The sequence below is a fragment of the Enhydra lutris genome, unplaced genomic scaffold (assembly GCF_002288905.1).
Source record: "Enhydra lutris kenyoni isolate GAN:26980312 unplaced genomic scaffold, ASM228890v2 scaffoldscaffold13, whole genome shotgun sequence".
Taxonomy (NCBI): domain Eukaryota; kingdom Metazoa; phylum Chordata; class Mammalia; order Carnivora; family Mustelidae; genus Enhydra; species Enhydra lutris.
Window position 1 is genome coordinate 30,583,951 of NW_019154097.1, and position 20,222 is coordinate 30,604,172.

The following is a 20,222-nucleotide window of genomic DNA, read 5'->3' on the forward strand; positions in this document are numbered from 1 at the left end:
CACACACAAAATCTGGAAGGCTATCAGCCAAACTGCTCTCATGGTTACTCTGTTAACTAGAATTACCTCTGTGCATTGGATGGGATAGTAGCAAAGACAAAGGCTTTTGCTTTTTTACTTCATAGATCTCTATCTTGTTTGGATTTTTGACAGTGGTATACATAGGTATTACTTCTGTCATTAAAAATCCAATTCTAAAAAAAAAACCACAATAAACAATCTGAGAGGTGATTCCAGCTAGGTCAGACTATGGACTGTGTCCTCTGGACTCCCCTCTCACTATCTCTGGCTTCTCACAGGTAATGGGGGCTCAGTGGCTGCTGGGGAGACACCTAAGCAGCTGGGGGCCCAGGAACAAAAATGGCATAGAGTCTCTTCAAGGGATTCCCATGTCCAGAGTTAAGGCATAGGGTGGACCACAGAGGCTTCCAGAGCTGCCCAAAGGAGTTGGGCAGTACAGGTATAGAGCACTGGAACATCTGAGGCCAGGCTGCTGGCACCCACAGGCCCGCAGAGAGGCCATGACTGCAGATCATGAGTCAGACTGTCCACCTGACAACCTCCTCTATCACCTTAGTCTAGAAAACTATGCAGGCTCTGTCCTCCACCTGGGTTCTAGATGGGCTGTCGAAAACAAAGGGTGACTCCATACTGTCTCTATCTGCCCTATTCATTCTCCCTCTAAGACAGTCCTGATACCTCCACTCAGGCTTTGAGACAAGAGGCAGTATGTTCGGAGTCCCTCCCTGTAGCTTGGGAGGGTGGGAAGAAAGTCTGGATTTGATCCTTGCCCTAAACTTAGTAATGTGTGTATGTGTCCGTGTATATGTGTGTGTGTTCTAGGGAGTGCCCTCCAAACCCTGCTGACCCCAACACATTTGAGACGGTCTAGTGGTTATGAGCCACACTGCTCAGGTTTGAATTCCCAGCTCCACCACTTACTAGCTGTGTGACCCTGGGCAATTACTTAATGTTTTTATGCCTTTCTTTCCCACCTGTAAATGAGGGATAATAACAGTATCTCCCTCTTCTTTTTTTTTTTTTTTTAAGATTTTAATTATTTATTTGACAGAGATCACAGGTAGGCAGAGGGGCAGGCGGGGTGGGGCGGGAGGAAAGCAGGCTCTCTGCTGAGCAGAGATCCCAATGAGGGGCTGGATCCCAGGACTCCGAGATCATGACCTGAGCGGAAGGCAGAGGCTTAACCCACTGAGCCACCCAAGCGCACCAGTACCTCCCTCTTAAGAATTGTTCCAAGGACTCCACAGATCATATGCCTGGGTTTCCGCTTCTGCTGTCCAAGCTTCACCGGGCAGGGGGTGGGGTATGATTCTTCAGCAGAGGCTGGAACCTCTAGAGGTCTGCCAAATTGGTCTCATCTCCCTCCCTTCCCACCTCCCACCTAATGATACGGTAATCCAGAAATATCCTCTGAACCATGCTGTTTCAACCCTCTGTGCTCTGCTCATACTGCTTCCTCTGTCTGAAGAAGTCTTCCCTTCACTTCACATCGCTGGTCCTCGCTTTCCCCTACTCAAGAAGTCAAAGCTGCATGAGTACCACTGCCTCCGCACTTCTCCATGCAACCCACACTAGGAAGGTCTCTGGTTGGGCCTGTCTCTCGTACCAGCTGTATGCAAAATACGGGTGGAGTGCAGACTCAGGAGCTCTGCGCTCGTGGGGCAGCCACGGCAAGAGGTGTGCTTCAGTGTCTATTGGGTGACTAAGCAGAAACTCAGCCCGCTTGACCACCACCCTGACTACCTACCTCGTCCTCCAGAGGAGACTTGAAGTTCCACTTCCAGCTGACTCCAAATGTCCCCACAGATTGGAGAATCACTATAGAGCCCCAACTCTGGGTTTCCTGGGGATGGACGGGGCTGGTGGAGATCTGTGCTGCTTTGGGCACTGGCTAGAGAATGGAAGACCACACCTGTCAGGGGCCAATCCTGTTTGCATCAGTTCAGTTCCCTTACCTAGGCCTGCCTTTTCTCACCAGAGCAACCTGTCCCAATGTGCTTATTATCAGAGTTCTCTGAGCTATAACACACAGCCTAGGAACCCACCACTATCAGAACAAGAAGAGATAAGGCATGGATAACCCAAGTGGAGAAGTCTGGAAGCTTCTGGATAGGAGCTTCCCACACACTACTCCAGGCAGAGAGAGTGCTGAAGGGACAGAGGAATGCTCATAGTCCATATCCTGTCACTACCCAGCTGGCACGAATGTACTTCCCTTTGGAGAAAGGAGGCCTAGGATTACTTTTAAAAAAGAAACACCCCCCCCTCCACTTTCAAATCCAGGTATCACTTGTTACAGAGGATGGAAACCTTTAACACTGTCCCTTAGCATTCAATTTTTCAATCTAATCTGTTTCTCTTAACTTGAGTCACTGTGACATTACCAAATTTTACGTACAGTTATCTGCTACTCTGTAAAGAAATACAGATGGTTTTTGTGGAAATAAACAGTCATTTATTTTAAACAATTGTAAAATAGTTTATGGAAACCAGTGGAGTAATGCATTCAAATAAATGCCAAAACCGGATGATGGGGAGCCAGGGTGCTAAATCACACTGCTGAGGAATTCAGCTGTGGGGAACAGATAGTAAATCCAGAGTGACAGAATTTCCCGTGATGGCAAAGGTTTCTGACATCCAGTCCAGTACTCAAAAACCACAGCAGTTCAAACCCATTTTCCTTAACACAGCCTTGACAGCCAGCAAAATTAGTGAATTTAGTCACAAACACCTAAGGACAAAAACAAAAGAAGCAAACAAAAAAGACTTCATTTGTCTGTAGCCTTTTCTGAGCTGTAAAAAAGTGGTGATTCCAACCTAAGTCAATGGAGAGCATGCTTAGGGCCAACTGTTTTCAATCAGCAGACTTTGTTATGATACAGTGGAATCTGAAGACTTCTATTCAAATCTGCTCATGCCGGAGACTTGCCTGGGTAAACTACAGCTCTCAGAACCTCGGTCTCCGCCTCTGAAAATGAAGACAATAGTTGCATGTGCTTGACAGGCTACTGAGTGAAAGCCGTGAGGCACCAAGAGTGACCGTGTTCTCTCAACGGCTGGGTGCCACTGGCCCCGGTGAAGGGGCTGTAACCCTGGGTGGGACAACAGTCTGCAGGGCCTCACAGGGGCTTCCATCAACTCTCCAAGGAAGTACCACTGACAATAAGTGGCTCAGGCCTGCCTTTGCAGGATTGAAGAGAGCTCCAAGCACTTAATTGATTCTAATTTCACACGAGAACCAACTACAAACATATTAACCTTCTCTACTCAACTAGCTCTTTCTCCTTGTCATTGGGTTTCCAGTGATACTGGATTATTTCAGTTGTCCATCAAATGTTTACTGAACCCACCCTGTGCTAAGTCCTGGGGTAGGCACTACCGATACAAGGACCATTTGAGCCCCAAAGATTCAGAGTAGTGAACAGGGCACTCACAAGTCTGGAATACTTCTTACTCAGCCTTCCCTCCTTGTTGATAGGAAGTCAACTCCCAAGTTCCAAAGACTCTACCCTTTTAATACATCACCCTTGCATTGCTTATCGTCCAGCCCCTGATAATGGTGTTCAACTCTTCTCCTGGCCTCCAGCCATCCATTCTTTATCCTCTCTTAAGGTTACCACCTCCATGCTTAAAATCCTTTCACAACTTCCTTACCCTGTTCTCCTGACCTTCTATCCATCCTAATTGTCCGACTATGTCCTCTGTGAGCCAGCCGAACCGGTCTCCTCACTGCTCAGTGCAAAGTATCATGGAGTATCATAGAATAACCATATCATGGTTATTCTCTAAGTCTTATCTGGCCTCTAGGACCCTTTGCATATGCGTTTCTCTGTCTGACCCCCATGACAACATCAGGACCTACCAGATTCCCAGAACAGCCTGCTTCCTTTCCTTATAATAAGGAAAGTCCTACCACTTAACGTTCCTCTCACCTGCAGGTTCTGCTTCAAGGCAAGATTTCTGCAATTTAAAGCCAACCCAAAACAAGACTTCCTTTCTTTAATCTGGCCTTGACCTTCATGTCTCATTCAGATTAAGTGCCCTTGCCCCCAGCTCAGCCCTGCCCAGAATCCTGCTCTGGGCTTAGTACCCTGCTGGGTTCTCAGTGTGCCTCTCAGAAAACTGGTCCTGCCCTTGATGCCACCTACCTGCCTGGATCTCTCTGTGTATAAGTTAAACATGTAGTTTCCCTGAATTCAACTAGAATTGTTTGGTAAAAATGAGGAAAAACAGAGAGTGAAGAATGACCAAAAGAACAATTTAAATAGTTTGTAGAATTTCCCTTGCCATGACTCTCAGTGATCCAGTGAACCCCAAGAGTGAATTGTGAGGGGGGGGGAGTCTTACTCATCTTTGCAGTTATAGAGCTTGGCAAATGTCTGATGAATGACTTACTGAATTAATTGGGTGGATGGCAGTATCTGTTTTGTAGCTCCTCTTATAGTGTGAACGTCTTTCTGTGACAAGTACTTTGATTTTAGCATTTAAAGATACGTATTTTTAGTTTCATTGGTTCTCATCCTAGAAAAAGAGGTTAGCCATGTTGGACTTAATGAGAAAAACTATAGTATGCTGGCCTCTGACAGGCATTTTTTTTTTAAATAAAGATTTTAGTAATTTATTTGAGAGAGAGAGAGAGAGAGAGAGCATGAGTAGCGGGATGGGCAGAGGGAGAGGGAGAAACAGAGTCCCCACTGAGCAGGGTGCCTGCTGTGGGACTCAATCCCAGGACCCTGGGATTGCAATCTAAGCCAAAGGCAGATGCTTAACTAACTGAGTCACCCAAGTGCCCCTGACAGGAATTTTAAAAGGGATTTTTTTCTAGAGGTAATTTTGACAACACGAGTTTTGCTCACCTGTTGCCTTTGTGCCCTGACCCCGCGTGGAACACAGCTCTCTGTATTTCCGCCCCTGGATGCTGACCATCATCTGCTTTCCTGGTCCCTGATGTCTGGACCTGCAATTTCCCCTCAGTTGTGTTCTTAGGCATCAACTGCCCATCTGCCTTTTTCCCTGTTTTGGGGGAATCAGACCCTTCAGAGATCATTTCCACCTGCCAACTCAGCTCTTCTCTGCCTACCCATCCACTTTCCAACCACCACTGTACCAGCTAGGGCTGTGTTTCAAGGCGGGGGAACACAGGCGTAAGCACTTTTCTTACTGCTAGTACCCTGTCTGGCCCCATAATAGCCATTTGGGCTCCTGCTTCAATACTTTCCCCTGGACTGGTAGGACCGTAATGGCATGGTTCAAATCCCAGCTCCACGAAGCTTTAAGACCTTGGGAAATTACCTAAGTGCTCTAAGCATTGTTTCTTTATCTCTAAACTGGGGATGATGATAATTTCTAGAGCATGAAGTTGTTACATGGGTTAAATGAGATAGTAACAATGTAAAGCACTTAGTCTGGCCCGCGGTAAGTGCTCAGGAAATAGCAGCTATTTCATACTATATTAGTACAATTTTACACATTTCACCATGTTCAACTATGAATCTATCAAATTGGCAAGAAGCTAAGTTATAGATCCTATTTTAAACCAATTGTGACTGACAACCCAACATGTTAAAATATGCTTCTCCTTGTGCTAAACACACAAAACAAAAAGGTAAAAGCAATGGAAAAAAGATGGCTGCAGAGGAGGTGGAGGAGTCGTGGCTGCCAGCCATTTTCCTTCCTGGGAGTTTTCCTTCTTGTTACATCTATTATCTGGGAGCTGGGCTGCCCTGCTGGCTTTCCATTTGCCTTGCTAATAACAGTAAATCCAGCAGCTTCCACGGCAGCTCCTGTCTCCTTCAGCTGACTCCGAGGCCAATCAGCATTTCCTCTCTCCTAATGTCAGATGTTCCCTGGGAAGTCCTGCTGAAGAGAAAATTTATGACAAAAGTTTCTCCAGCTTTTAACCCTTCTGCCTATCCAGCTCCAGATGCAGAGCCTCCAGAGGAATGCTAGGTCATTCTTACATGTGCATACCTATGTTCTCACTGAGGCTTTGCTGCTCTGACAAGGGGCCTCAGACCCCTGGAAAAGCTCAAATGAGCAGCTGGGCAGACAGATGCACACATTCTGGGCCATACCTAACATGGGCTAAATTTGAGCTGGGTTCCTCAGTAGCTAGGGTCTCTGTTGAGTCAAAGCAGTCATACTCCTAAAAAACAAAGTGTTATATCACAAAATTGTGATATGTCTGGGTTTCATAACAATGAAATTGAAGAGAGGGGATAGGACTAACATTTATTGAGTAATAAAGTAATAACAGGTAAGTGTTCAGTGTTTCACACGGATTTCTATTTAATTCTAACTACAATGCTATGAAGACGACAGTGTTCTCATTTATAGATAAAGAAAAAGAAGTTCAAACAGGCTAAGAAACCTACTAAAGAGCCAGAGAGAATAACAGAAGCCAAGAGTAGAACCAGGGAGATGTTTCTAGAACATCTAAGGTATTAAGCTCCCAGTTAAGACTACCAAGCAGCTGTGACTTTATTTTACTAAGGAGCAAAATAAAGCAAGGAACTCGGAGAGGGAGAATGACCTGACCAAGGTTACCCAGCTAGGAGTGGTGGGGCCAGCTTTGAGCCAATAGAGGGAGCACAGTCTTCTGATCCACACCAGTAATCCCTGAAATAAACCCTCCAAGGGCTGCGGAAGATGAGACAGCACGGATTTAGGCGTTGAGGACACAAGGGGGTGGCACTGCACGGTCTCTGTAGCTAGAGAGAGAACAATGGCTGTCGGCTGAGAAGCAGGCTCTCTGGCAAGGGCAGCAGTGGTGCGGCAGCCACCGCCAGCCCCCACAGACCTTCTGTTCTCAGCACAGAGGGGTCTCATCGCAGGGTTTTCATTTTAAGTAAGTTTGAATCTTTGTGGATAGCTACATTCTAGCTCAATAGGCTTTTCCTTGACCTCCTCTCCACCTTTCCACAGAAGTTAGATGATATACTTAACCAGATTAGTGATTCAGTAAACTAATTTTTGTCCCAATTTGGAAAAAAAACAAAAACAAAAACAAAAACAAAAAACCAGAATGTCAAAATGTACATGTGACAGCTGTTTGGAACTCTAATGTTATGGAAAAGCAGCTGTTTTCATTTATATTTGAGATATTAGTCATTCTTAGGATGGGACAAGAGTACTCAGCTAATAGCTTGTGCTTTAACCTGCGGAGAAAATAGGTCACAGAGACAAGATGTTGGCAAAATCACACTATAATGGTTATACTCATCTAACATGCTGGTCTTAAAAGGTTTGGAGATGTTTGCAATGGGAAGCAACTATTTAATAACGGCATTCTCACAGAAAACTGACATCCACACAATAAAATGGATTGTGGCTTTTAGGAGAAAGGAAGTTACCAAATAAAGTCCATGTGAGCAAGGGAAAGAATGAAATCTTTCTAAGCTCTAGAATTTGAAAGTAAGCAATCTTCTTTTTTACAAATTTTAAAAACTATTTTTACTTTTCACAAAGGAACATGTATAGTTGACTCCTTTTTTTAAACATCTTAATTTTATTGAATATTTTCATGTTCCAAGATTCATCGTTTATGCACCTCTTACACTGTGTAGTTGACTCTTTTTTTTTTTTTTTAAAGATTTTATTTATTTATTTGACACAGAGAGAGAGAGAGAGAGAGAGAGATCACAAGCAGGCAGAGAGGCAGGCAGAGAGAGGGGGAAGCAGGCTCACTGCCAAGCAGAGAGCCGGATGCGGGGCTCGATCCCAAGACCCTGAGATCATGACCTGAGCCAAAGGCAGAGGCTTAACCCACTGAGCCACTCAGGCGCCCCTGTGTAGTTGACTCTTAAACACAAGGGTTACGGCACATATGCCCCACATAGCCAAAAATCCAAACTTAACTAATAAGAGCCTACTGCTGACTGGAAAGCTTACTAATAACACAAAGAGTTGATTAGAACATATTTTATATGGTGTCTGTATCACACATATGTATATGTTATGTTTTATATACCATATTCTTACAACAAAGCTAAAGAAGATGTTAAGAACATAAGGAAAATACATTTATAGTACTGTAAAAAATCTGCACATAAGTGGACTCATGCAGTTCAAACCCATGTTGTTCAAGGGTCAACTGTATATACAGTTTTATTTTTTATTATTTTATTTAATTTTTTTTCCAGTGCAAAAAGATGTGTTTTTTTTAAAAGATTTATTTATTTATTTATTTATTTATTTAAGAGAGAGAGAGAGAGAGAGAGAGAGAGATCGATCACAAGTAGGCCGAGAGGCAGGCAGAGAGTGAGGGAGAAGCAGGCTCCCTGCTGAGCAGAGAGCCCGATGTGGGGCTCGATCCCAGGACCCTGAGATCATAACTTGAGCCGAAGGCAGAGAGGCTTAACCCACTTAACCCTCGATCCCAGGACCCTGAGATCATAACTTGAGCCGAAGACAGAGAGGCTTAACCCACTGAGCCACCCAGGCACCCCAAAAAGGGTGTTTTTATTAAAGCACAGGGATAGGACCTGCGGGCAGCTGCTGTATATAGAAGTAAATAATACCACAAGTCCTATGGTGAAAAAGTTAATTCCCTGCATATCCCTGAATCCCTTCTTACAGGCAATCACTTCAAAAATTTTTGGCTATTTCTTCTGGTACTCACCTTCTTATTTTTTATTAGCATTCTAACTCAGCTTTTTTTTTTTTTTTTTTTTAAGATTTTATTTATTTGACACAGAGAGAGAGAGATCACAAGTAGGCAGAGAGGCAGGCAGAGAGAGAGGGGGAAGCAGGCTCCCCGCCGAGCAGAGAGCCTGCTCGGGGCTCGATCCCAGGACCCTGAGATCATGACCTGAGCCAAAGGCAGAGGCTTTAACCCACTGAGCCACCCAGGCGCCCCCTTACTCAATGATTTTTTAAAAAATGATTATAAATATCAGATAACACATTTTAACTTCTGCTGTAGGAGATAAAGAATCTGTGTGAGCTCTACCTTTCACACACAAAAAAGCCGTGCTTTGGAAAGGAGTTTGCTTTAATTTTCTTTTTCTGGAATAGAGTTTTTGCAGTAGCTTCTTCCTGTTGGGCACCCTTACTTGATTATCATTGCTTAAAATGTCTGTTTTTGCTATATCCCACTGGCTCCCCAAGGACTCATTAGAGATTCATGTCTTGGGAACCTGGGAGGCAACACTAATTTCAACTGATGTGCACTGTGTTTCATTTTTAAGAGATTTACATTTTCACTCGATGATTTAATTCTCAGAGGAAGTCTGATCTCCAATAATCAAAGTGCAGTGACTCTATTCCCAAACAGGAAGTGGGTGGCCTTGGGCCTGGGCTGGCAGGGAGCAAAGCAGCTGTGGGCTGCAGACTGGCTTTCACTGTTTCTCCTTTGCTCATTTCACAAAATATGTTAGTCACCATGTCCAGGCCAGCTAGAGTACTGGCAAACAAAAAGGAACCTGTTCTTCCCAAAGGACTTTCATTGTACTCAAATGAAAGCTCAATTCCCCCCATCCCAAAGGAAAAGGAGGGTCCTCATCCTTTTCCTTGGTAAGGTACATAACAACATCCGGCAAGATCAATGTATCAGGAACTCACCAGGGCAGGCCCATGGCGCCTCTGATGCAAGGCTGAGTGGCTAAGGGACAATGTTCCCTCTAGCACTTTCCAGGGCTGAGATACAGCCTGTACCCCTTAATTGACGCTGTTGCTCTGGGTGTGATGAGTCACTCACTGCTCACGAATTCATCCAGCCATCACTGTCCTGTCCACGTCTCCCTGCATCAGGGAGTGATGTTGGTAATCGAGTAGCAGCAGATGCGTGGAAACTTGCTAAAGTGGAAAGACTGAGGTAATGCCCGATCGTGGAGGCAAGAGGGACTCCTTTCGGGAGGAGCGCTCACAAAACTGGAGACTCAAAGTTGTCCTTTTAGTTGGAAAATGGACAGTCTAAAAGCCAGAAGGGAGTATCCCTATCAAAAGTACTTGCTGGGTGGTCTGTTTTTATTGACTATCTACCCCACTAAAATGAGAGCTGAGAGCAGGCCCTGCCATCCTTATACACTAACTAAAATATAGCAGAGACCCCATAAATATTTACTGAGTGATGAGTCTGGATTTGGATACACTGTACTTGAGGATTTTTTTTAGACTTAAATCATACTTTGTCTTACTTTTATCTTAATTCACATTGTTTTATTAAATGTAGTGTCCAAAAAAAAAAGGGGGGGGGAAGCTGGTGTTCTGTTATGATTTAATATTTCTATGATCCAGTGATGACAGTTTTGGGGAAGATTGAGGAGCTCCAATAGACCACCCTGTATCTTCTGTAGCACTTGGGCTTTAATCACATCTCTCTGACTTTCTGTTTGAAACACTGGTTTGATGGCACAGTAAAATCTATCCACCTTGCTGACTGTGATCAGTAGCTAGGTAATGAGAAGTAGGGGCTGATACTTCCTTTCCCCAGACCTGCCTCCCAGTGCCACTCCAATGCCTTTTCCTGATTTTAAGTCATGTCTGTCTCTGGGTGCTACTGTCACTGTAAGAAGAAATACCCTAACTGATGAGCTGTTTTTCTTCTTCTCTTCTTAATGCATTTAAAGGCATTGTAGAAAGTACTGGTATTTGTAGCCTACTCAAAAAGGAAAAACTCCTTGTGGAAAGTTGTCAGTGTAATTGTTAAAACTGCCTTTTAAACTGTGCAAGGGAGGAAGACTGGACTAGTGTCACACCTCTGAAGACAGTGAGATAGAAGTGGGGTGTCTCAGGTCTCTGGGCTGGTCTGAAAGAGGTCTTCTAGGAGACTGTAGCTCATATAAAGTGATAATTTTTCAGGAAAATGACCAAACCCAGCCTTGGCAGAGGAAGAGTTTTCCTTACAGCTGCTAACAGGATAAATTCATGAATGGCCTGCCTGGAGAAACAGGCCGTCTGCTTCCTCTGGGGGAGACAAAGACTCTTCATGGAGAGTGTAAGGGGCAGACACAGCACTCCAAACCTCCCTGTAACTTCTGTAATCATTCCTCAAAAATCACACAGATGCTTCATTATATTTCCTCTTTTAAATGTTTTCTAAGAAGCAGCAACAGGCTTTGTGAGCTACTTGGCTGTTAATACTAAGGCTTTTTATAATCGCCTGTAAACATGTTTGTTACAGATAACTGCAATTTGTTCGCTTTCTCTCTAGAATCTTCCATAGAGTAAATGAAATTTGCTGCTATCTGCTACACGATTAATGTGCCTGTGACCATTTAACCACCCCTACATACCTGACATGGGTTTTCTTGGTAGTCAAAAATCATTAGAGTTGGCTCTCCGGATCTAGTTTTCCCCTTGTTCAAAATAAGGCTGGATATGGGTCCAGCAGACCTATATCCAAACACAATTCAAAGGCTGGTTCTATCACAGGGTATAAGCTTTCTACAGACTTCATTCATTGCAAACAAAAGACATAGCCAAAGGCCAAGTCATATGGGTAGAAAAGGAAGTAAACCAAAACCTCAAAAGCCAGATTTTATGGTGTGCTTGGTGCCATCGTAGCAAGAGGGATAAAGGCAGCTGACATCCACTGAACTACTATGAACTGTTTCATATGCATCCAGTCAAAACAACAGCCCTGCCAGGCAGGCATTATTATCCTTGTTGACAGAAAAGAGAACCAAAGTGAAAAAGGTCTGATGACTTGTCTAACCTTACAGCTTGTGTGGAAAGGCAAGCCAGGGTGGAGATTTGGGCTGGTTTGGGTCCAAAGCCCGTACTCTTTCCACTGAATCATGCTGCCATGTCCAAATGAAGCAGGTGCACTTGGTCTCTCGAGGGAAAAAAGCATACCAGCCTCCACTGACGTGTGGACCCGGGGACCTTAGCCAGTAGAAGGAATACGAACTTTGGCATCATACATCTAGGTTTAAATCCCAGTTCCCCAACTTACTAGCTGTCTGACCTTGGACAAGTCCTGCAGACTCTCTGAGCTTTAGTGTTCTTTTTTATAAAACAAAAATAACAACCAATTCACTCGATTTAAGGATTAAAAGAAATCACTATAAAAAGTGTTTGGCAGATTGCCTGGCAAATTTCTAATATTCAATTAAGTGGTAGCAACTATTATATTTTCATAACTCTATATGCTACTTAAAACCATAGGTCTATGGAAGAAACTATGACCGCAAAGATGTCCTTTAACATATGAAGTAATGAAAGATAAAATACCCTATAGGAAGTAAAGATTAGTGTTTTCGATGCCACAAAGATAATTATTTGTAAGTTCAGAAATTTAAATTAATAAGCAGAACCTAAAATATATATATTTTATTTTTATAAGTTCTTTCCTAGTTTATTATAAACATTTTTAAAACAGAGGAGTTGTCCTCTCTCTCTCTGCCTGCCTCTCTGCCTACTTGTGATCTCTGTCTGTCAAATAAATAAATAAAATCTTTAAAAAAAAAATAAATAAAACAGAGGAGTTGAAAGAACTGTACATTGAAAACCCATATACCTACCACTTAGATCCTACAATTGGCAATTTTACTGTTTGCTTTATCATATATCCATCCACCAATGCATCTTTTAAAAAAAATGCATTTCAAAGCAGTGAGCAGACAACAGTACATTCAGTGTGCATAACGTTAACTTTTATCTAATACTTGTTTGAGATTCTCTTTTTACTTTTAGGTAAAATTTTCATACAGTGAAATGCACAAATCTTATGAGTACCATTTGACAGTTCCAACAAATGTATACATTTGTGTGATACCAGCTCCTGTCAATGTACAGATTACTTTTATTCCAGAAAGTTCTCTCACTTGCATTATAATTTAAATGGGAAAGCTGCAGTACAGAGAAAAAACACTGGGCTTAAGAATCAAGGGGTACAGGTTCAAATCTCATTTATGTCACTCATTAGCAATCCACACAAGAATGTGTGCACATATACACAATACACACATAAATGGCCTTGGTTTTCTCAACCATAAAAAATAGATGATGTCTATTTCACAAGGTCTTTGTAAATACAAAAATATAGTAAGCATTCAGGAGATGTACCAAAGGGTACTTTTTCTCCTATTCCCCCTCACAGTTCCCCTGAGTCCGAGGACGTTGCCTTCAAAAAGAAAACAGTAAGGACAAAAACCCAAACCCAACCAGTTAAATGAGAGATGAGGGAACAGGGCATCTCTCTGCATAGGCAATCCTCTCCCAATTTATCCACTCTGACTTCAGCTAATTAAACATCTGTCTCAACGATGTCCTCAGCAAATTAGTCATCCCCACTTTGTGACACTGATTGTTGGTTGCAGTCTTTTCCCCACTTGCTACCATTCCCAGAAACTTCTAGGAGTTAACTCACCAGGCACATGGCAAGGAATGATGCAGGGTCCCCATTAACCCCCCACAGTTGCCCTTGGTGCCAGTGCTGTTTATAATGCTGCCAGACGAGTCCTTAGATGTGCCTCCCCAAATAAACCTGTTAAGGGGTGACAACTTCTTGGTCTACATTTCTGATTTCTGATTATGATGCATTTTCCAAGTACTATATACGCGTACCAGACTAAAATAAACTATTTAACAGGAAGTCTGTTGTTTCAAATAGTTTTGTGACAAAGCAGGCAAGTAACAACATAAGCTCCTAAATGAGGTGAACCGAAGTCTAGTGAATTATCAGCTACCTCTCTCCAAGCACATTAAACAGAAGCTCTGCTGGTGAATGAAAGGCAAACAAGTAAAATGGCCTGGGCTGGATGTGTGCCTCTCCTCTATATCAGGGTGTGTGTGTGTGTGTGTGTGTGTGTGTGTACACACACACCTACTGGGGCAGGAAAGGGGGTGGGAAGGTGAAACGTATGCTAAACTACAGGGTCCTTCTTAAAAACAGTTTTGTGAAATTAGGCTTCTCAATTTTTCTTCCCACTAAAACAACTGACTTAAAAACGATCTTTTAGAAAGATAAATGGCAAATAAAAACACTTTTTAAAGTGCTTAACTTTACACAAAAGCCCCAGAAATGCAAATTAAAATGCAATATTAACTGCTAGCCATCAGTTTGGCAAAAATTAAAGATTGATAACATCGGTGTTGGTAAGGGGGTGGGAAAAGAGGCTCTCATATATTCTTGGAGTGTCAAAGAATCGGTATAAACTTTTTAAAGGGCAATTAGTTTTTCTCAACATTTTAAGGAAGCAAACTTCTGACAAGCAATCCCATATTTAACATCTAGCACAAACGTGCAATGAATATTCATACCAGATTGTTCACTCTATTTGTGCAAAACTGGAAATTTGGAAATAATCTAAATGCCCAACAACAGAGAGCTAAGCTAAATAAATGTAACTAGAAAGATAAAACTGCAATATTCGCTCTAACATAGTCAAAAGCTTATGACATAATACTGAGTGAATACAAATGCAAAACCATACACAATGTGTGGTATCCTTAAAAATCATTATGTGGATACAGTTTTTACAAGTTCATTTAACAAACATTTATGGAGTGTCTTCTGTTTGACACTCTGTTAGATGTTGGGTATATAGTGATTTAAAGAAACCAAAAACAAAAAACAGGGTACTGCCCCCATGAAACTTAGAGCCTATATGTCTGTCTGTGTATGAACTGGATAAAAAACCAAGGGTTCACACCAAATAAAGTCAGAAGAAACCTTGACACACTTACTTTTTACTTCATGCATATTCTAAATGTTTGATTTTTTTCAACAAGCATTTACTTTATTAAAAAGAAATCTTTAAAAGCCTGTCTTCTACCACCCCCTGGTTTTAATATTAACACCAGAATGGGTGGCAGCTTCAAGGTATTTCAAGGTATTTCTCCTCAAACTGCATTCAGCTCTAATAAAAGAAATCAGATTCTACTAGGATGTCCATCCCTCTGCTTCCTGTACTGAGTACCATCCTCTTCTCTCCACGCCTTAATTCAGGCCTCATCATCCGTTGGATAGAGTCCTCAAGAGCCTCCTCACCGGTGTCTCTGCCTCCTGTTTTATGTCCTCTAATCGATTTTTATCATGCAGACAGTGTGTTTTCTAAAAGAAATTCTGACTATATTGCTCTCCTTTCAATGGTTCCCCTCTGCAACCAGAATAAAGTTCGAATTCAACACGGTTTACAAACATGACCTGGTCCCAAATGACCACTTCAGCCTCATAGTGCCCCACCCTCCTAACTCCTACTCTACTGCTCATTATACTGAGTTACATGTGGTTTCCAGAAGGCATCAAGCTGTCTCAACTCACTCCTTTAGCCTAAATGCTCTTTCCCAGCCCTCTTTATCTGGTCAGTTTCCACCATCTTCAGGTCTCACCTGGAGGTTCTCCCTGACTCCCGAACACTGGACTAGGGCTCCCCTCCCCCAATATATGTACCCAGGCCCTACACTTATTTCCTCTGATCACATGCATGGTATTGTAATTGCCTGTTTGTTTCTCTCCCAGAAGAACTAAACAGTAAGCTCTGGGAGGGTAAGGACCATTTCTTGGCTTTAACAAAATCCCCAGTGCCTACACAGTGTCTGCGGCAAAATAAGCCCCCAGTAAGCAAATACAGCTCTCCTAGTTTTGAGTACCTTATGGGGCCTGGCCTGATCAGATCTGGCCCCTGCCTGGCTTCTGCAGCTGACCCTCTGCCTTGTTCTTGCTCTACTCATTTGGGATATCTGTGTTCAGTTACTACATCTCAAAACGTCTCTGCCTGGAATGTCCTTCCTCTCACTTACCCATCTGGCAAAATTCTATTTAATCTTCAAAAAACTACCAAATCCCTTACTCCAGAGCATTTTTCCTCAGGCCCTGTCTCACCCAGTAGTTTTAAGTACTCCCTAATCTATGCTGCTTTAGTAGGTTACGTATTTCTCCTTGTGAATTTGCCATATTTTACTGCCCCCTTTTCTCAATCTGTTTTCTCACTGGGTTTCCACCTGATTCGAGCACAGGGCTGGCCCAGAGCAGGAAGTGAGGCACGGTAACCACTGAAGTCAACAGGGTCTGTCAAAGCCACACTGTGGAGCACACCTGCCCCTTCCCACAGTGCCCTAGGTGACCCCTCCCTCAACCTCTCCTGTGTCACAGCTGAGGAAAGCATGGCTCAGAGAGGTAAGTACAGGATTATGCGTTCTGTTACCATAGTTCTTCATTCTAAGATGCATTTTTTCCCTACTTTATAACATCTCTAAAATTAGGCTACAGCTTACAATCAATATGTACATTGAATGCAGTATTTCTTTATTTTTTTTTTCCTGAAAAGCTATTATTAAATTAGTTATGCTCTAGAATTAGTCCCTAGTGGTCCAGAGAGAGGTCCTTCCTCTGACTTCAAAATATATGTGCCTCCTGCGGCACCACACAGCCTGTCAGGAGAATAGGTCTTTTCTCTTTCTTTCATTCGGCTTTTGCTTTAATCTAATCCACGTTTGTGACTGCCCCAGATGGAGTGAATGAATAGATTTTGTGATGGAAGAGGAACTTCTGAAAGATTAGCGACTAGCAGGAAGAGTAAATGCTGGTCAAATGTAGTTTTGGCGAATGATATATTTCAGGTTTTTCTGATGTGGTGGTTGTGAGAGCTCATAACACCCTTCTAAAATAATTGGGTCTCTAAAGTGGTTCCCAAAGATTTTTGCCTGACATAAATTCTCTAAATTTCCAGGCTTCCTAGATAAAATAGTTGACTGCAATGCCATCTTTAACATGCTCTGCTCTATTCTCAAGAAGATCCATCAGGAGCCTCAGAGCACTCCAGACAGGGGGAAGCTCAGGTGGGAAGAGACAACAAGATAAAGAGGCAGAGAGAAGAGGGAAGGAGGAATATTTAACTTGGAGCTTCTTGCCCGGGGCATTTCTAAGTTAGACATTTAAACACTTTAGCTGCCCTAATTTTCTCTATCGTTTTCCCACTGGGTCACTGGATACCAAGTACCGGGTCTTCGTATCTCATCCGGCCTCCGTGCATGAGTGGCATTGGCATGATTATTTATTATTTCATGAGGAGGAGCAGTTTTCCATAGAAATTACTGCCTTTTTGACTACGAACATTTATTTTATTTATTTATTTTTTAAAGATTTTATTTATTTATTTGACAGACAGAGATCACAAGTAGGCAGAGAGGCAGGTAGAGAGAGAGAGAGAGGAGGAAGCAGGCTCCCCGCTGAGCAGAGAGCCCAATGTGGGGCTCGATCCCAGGACCCCGGGATCATGACCCGAGCCGAAGGCAGAGGCTTTAACCCACTGAGCCACCCAGGTGCCCCGACTAAAAACATTTAAACAGTCCTATTTACATTTTCTTCTACTTCTTTTTTTTTCTTTTAAAGGATTACCTGCTACAGCATAAGGAAACCACATGTCTGTGTCTCCGGCTCACAAATTACTTTCATAGCAGAACGGTTACTAGATTTTCCATCTCTACAATTACACATGGAGGAAGACTTTTCAACTCTACAGCAAGAAGATTCTTTAGCTTACTTTAGCCTTTGGAGAACATTTCAGGCTAGAAAAGTGATAGAGACCCGACTCCCTCTAAAACATACGGGTTTCTCTTTTCCACAGGGCAGCTCAGGATAGGTGTATGTTGCTTTAAGAAAACCAGACATAAAACATTAAAACTGACACCAATACAGACAAACTGTGCAATTACAAAAAGAATTCCTGACTTTATATCCAGATTCACCACAGGGTTCCTTTAAATGCTGCACTTCCCTAGTGCATTTAGATCTTAGAATCAATGAACATTTCTGTTTACAGAATTTTAAATTTGTTCTCCCATTAGGGTTCTAATAAGCAACATGGTACAATAAAAAGTGTATGGGCTTTGAGGTCAGAAAAGCCTGGGCTCAGTTTAGATTCTGCTATTTACTTACTGTGGAAATTTGGGTAACTTTAAGTCCTTTTAGAGCTAAGGAAGGCTCAGAGAGGTAAGCATATGATTACATACATAGTTCTCAACGGTTCCTTAATTTTAAAGTGCACTACTCCCCCAAGCATTTCTAAAGTCTCGTCTGTAAGACAGGCATAACAAAATCTACTTTTTCGGGGTGTTTGCAGATTAAATGAGATAGTACATATAAGTACACAAAGGCACTCAATAAATCAGCTCTTACCCCATTGGAAGGAACCATATATCGGGGAAAGACCAACTCCTCTCCTGACATACAAATCCCCTTAAAACATCACTGATAATTAATAATTAGTATGTTACTTTCTAGGTCTACCTGGCATGACAGTTAAGGCCTACCAAGCGAGGTGTTGCAGAAAGGGTGTCAGAGATTGGCCCTGCTGTTTTCTATTAAATTGAGCAGGTCCACATTAAGTTACAGGCTCCAAATCCTACCCTGACTTCCCAGGTTCTCCGCCTGGTCTGTATATATTTCTCATATTGCAATGATCAATTCTGCACTTCTTCCCAATTCTTTTCTTTGTGTTCATATTCTCTGTATGTCCCTTCCCCTCTTTGGGCCTCAGTGTTTTACAGTAGTTAGAAGTTTGGGTTTTATTCTGAAAGTCTCTGAAGGACGTAGAGCAGATATGATCTGATTTATACTTTAGAAGAACCCTCTTGCTGCTGTGTAGACAAAAGCCAGGAAGAGGACAAGAGCAGAGGCAGGAAAACCAGAAAAATTGCTATTTCAACAGTCTGGGTAAAGTCATAGCAATCTGGACTCATCCAGTGGAGATGGAAAAGACTGAATAAATTCAGGATATATTCTGGAGGTAAAACTGAGAGGATCTGCTAATAGGTAAGACATGGATGGGGACTTTCCCCAGGAAACAATTCAAGGGTCAATTTCACTCCTCTTTTGGGTAGGTAGGGTGGGAGGGGGAGAGAGTGAAGTAAATTAACTACAAAGAAATCTGAAATGTTCTTTTTATATTAAAGTATAGTAAGCCTTTAATAGCCACTGCTTTGAATGACACTGGCCCTCCCCAACTCTTCACAGCTTAAATGTGAAAGTCACAATTTAAATGTCAATTTCTCAGGGAGGCGTTCCCTTACCATCCTATATGTTGCATCTTATTCTCTCTCAGCCCTTCATATTTACCTTCCTTCTAAAATGTAAGTTCCTCCTCAGCAAGGGCCTTGTAAATCTGCCTTCCATTTTCTCCCTGTACCCAGCACAGGTCTGACACATGAGAACACAGGTTGAATGAAAGTACAAATACAGTATGGATCAAAATTTATATTTTACATGAATCTTTAATATAAAACTTGAGAGTCCAATGATGTCATCATTAGCCCTCTTTCTGATCAGAACCCTGCACCCTGCGATTGCTGTTCGCTCACCTTCTCTGAGCCTAGCAGTATTTTAGGGAATAATGTAGAGAAATCCTAGTCTAGACCATGTCACTAATGACATTCTAGGTGCCTTGTGAAAACACAGCACATTAGCAAACAATAAGGTGGTCTGTGACTCTAAACAAAGCGAACATTTATCTTTCAAAATCTAGGTGAAATTTTATAAGGGAAAAACAAAAATGAATCTCGTAAGTTTTATTAATACTACTACAAGAACATTTCAAAAGGATTTTCAGATTAATAAAAATTTGTCTTTCACATCGAAAGGCAAGAATGAACAAAGGTAAGAAAAAGTTAACGTGCTTCTGGTTCAATCTCTCAGCAGATGATAAAGAAAAACACCTTCATTTCAAAATGACAACAAATCCTGAAACAGAGCCACGCAGAGAACTATTCTGCTTGGAACATCCCACGTCAAAGCCCTCTCTCTTTTGTAGACCAAGAGTTAACTATATTTCTGTGTCAATGTAGAACTGAAATTGTATCTGCCTCCATTTCTTAAGCATTCCTGCCGTACCCAACACCATGCTTTAGGAGGGACATACAAAAATGCATTTTTTCCTCTCCAGAAGATGATGGTAAAGGTTGGTGGGTGATAGCATTTTTAAACAACAACAAAATACTAAGAGGCTCAGAAGGTCACTGACTGTGAGGGTGAACTCGACCAAAGGAGAACTTGATGGCTAAGGGTTTTACTCACTAAATAACAAGGTCCATATATTTTACCATCTAAATCAAGGGACCTGACTGGCTACTCTTCATTATGTCAAAAGCTCACCCACACAACTATAAAAATAAGTAAAGAGGTTCCAGCTAACTCTTCCAAAACCAGATTCTCCATTTACAATTCTCTTAAACAGTGGGGACTTTCTGCCAGTGCAGGTAGCTTCCAAATGTCAAGTGGGTCAGTAATAAAATGAAAAGCTGCAGAGAAACTTTTTTAA

At 42.3% G+C, this 20,222-nt stretch overlaps 1 protein-coding gene across 11 annotated transcripts in view; it reads right to left on the bottom strand.

The window, feature by feature from the left end:
- The window catches only part of LOC111145709 (mitogen-activated protein kinase associated protein 1), a 250,961-nt gene that overhangs the window by 75,274 nt on the left and 155,465 nt on the right, over window positions 1–20,222 (bottom strand). For 6 of the 11 annotated variants that reach the window (XM_022500841.1, XM_022500846.1, XM_022500843.1 and 3 more), the window contains one exon: window positions 1,769–1,912. The exons of the other annotated variants lie outside the window; for them this stretch is intronic. In XM_022500841.1, coding sequence (XP_022356549.1) covers window positions 1,769–1,912 — 144 coding nt within the window. The remainder of the gene's footprint in view (window positions 1–1,768; window positions 1,913–20,222) is intronic. 11 annotated transcript variants of the gene reach the window in all.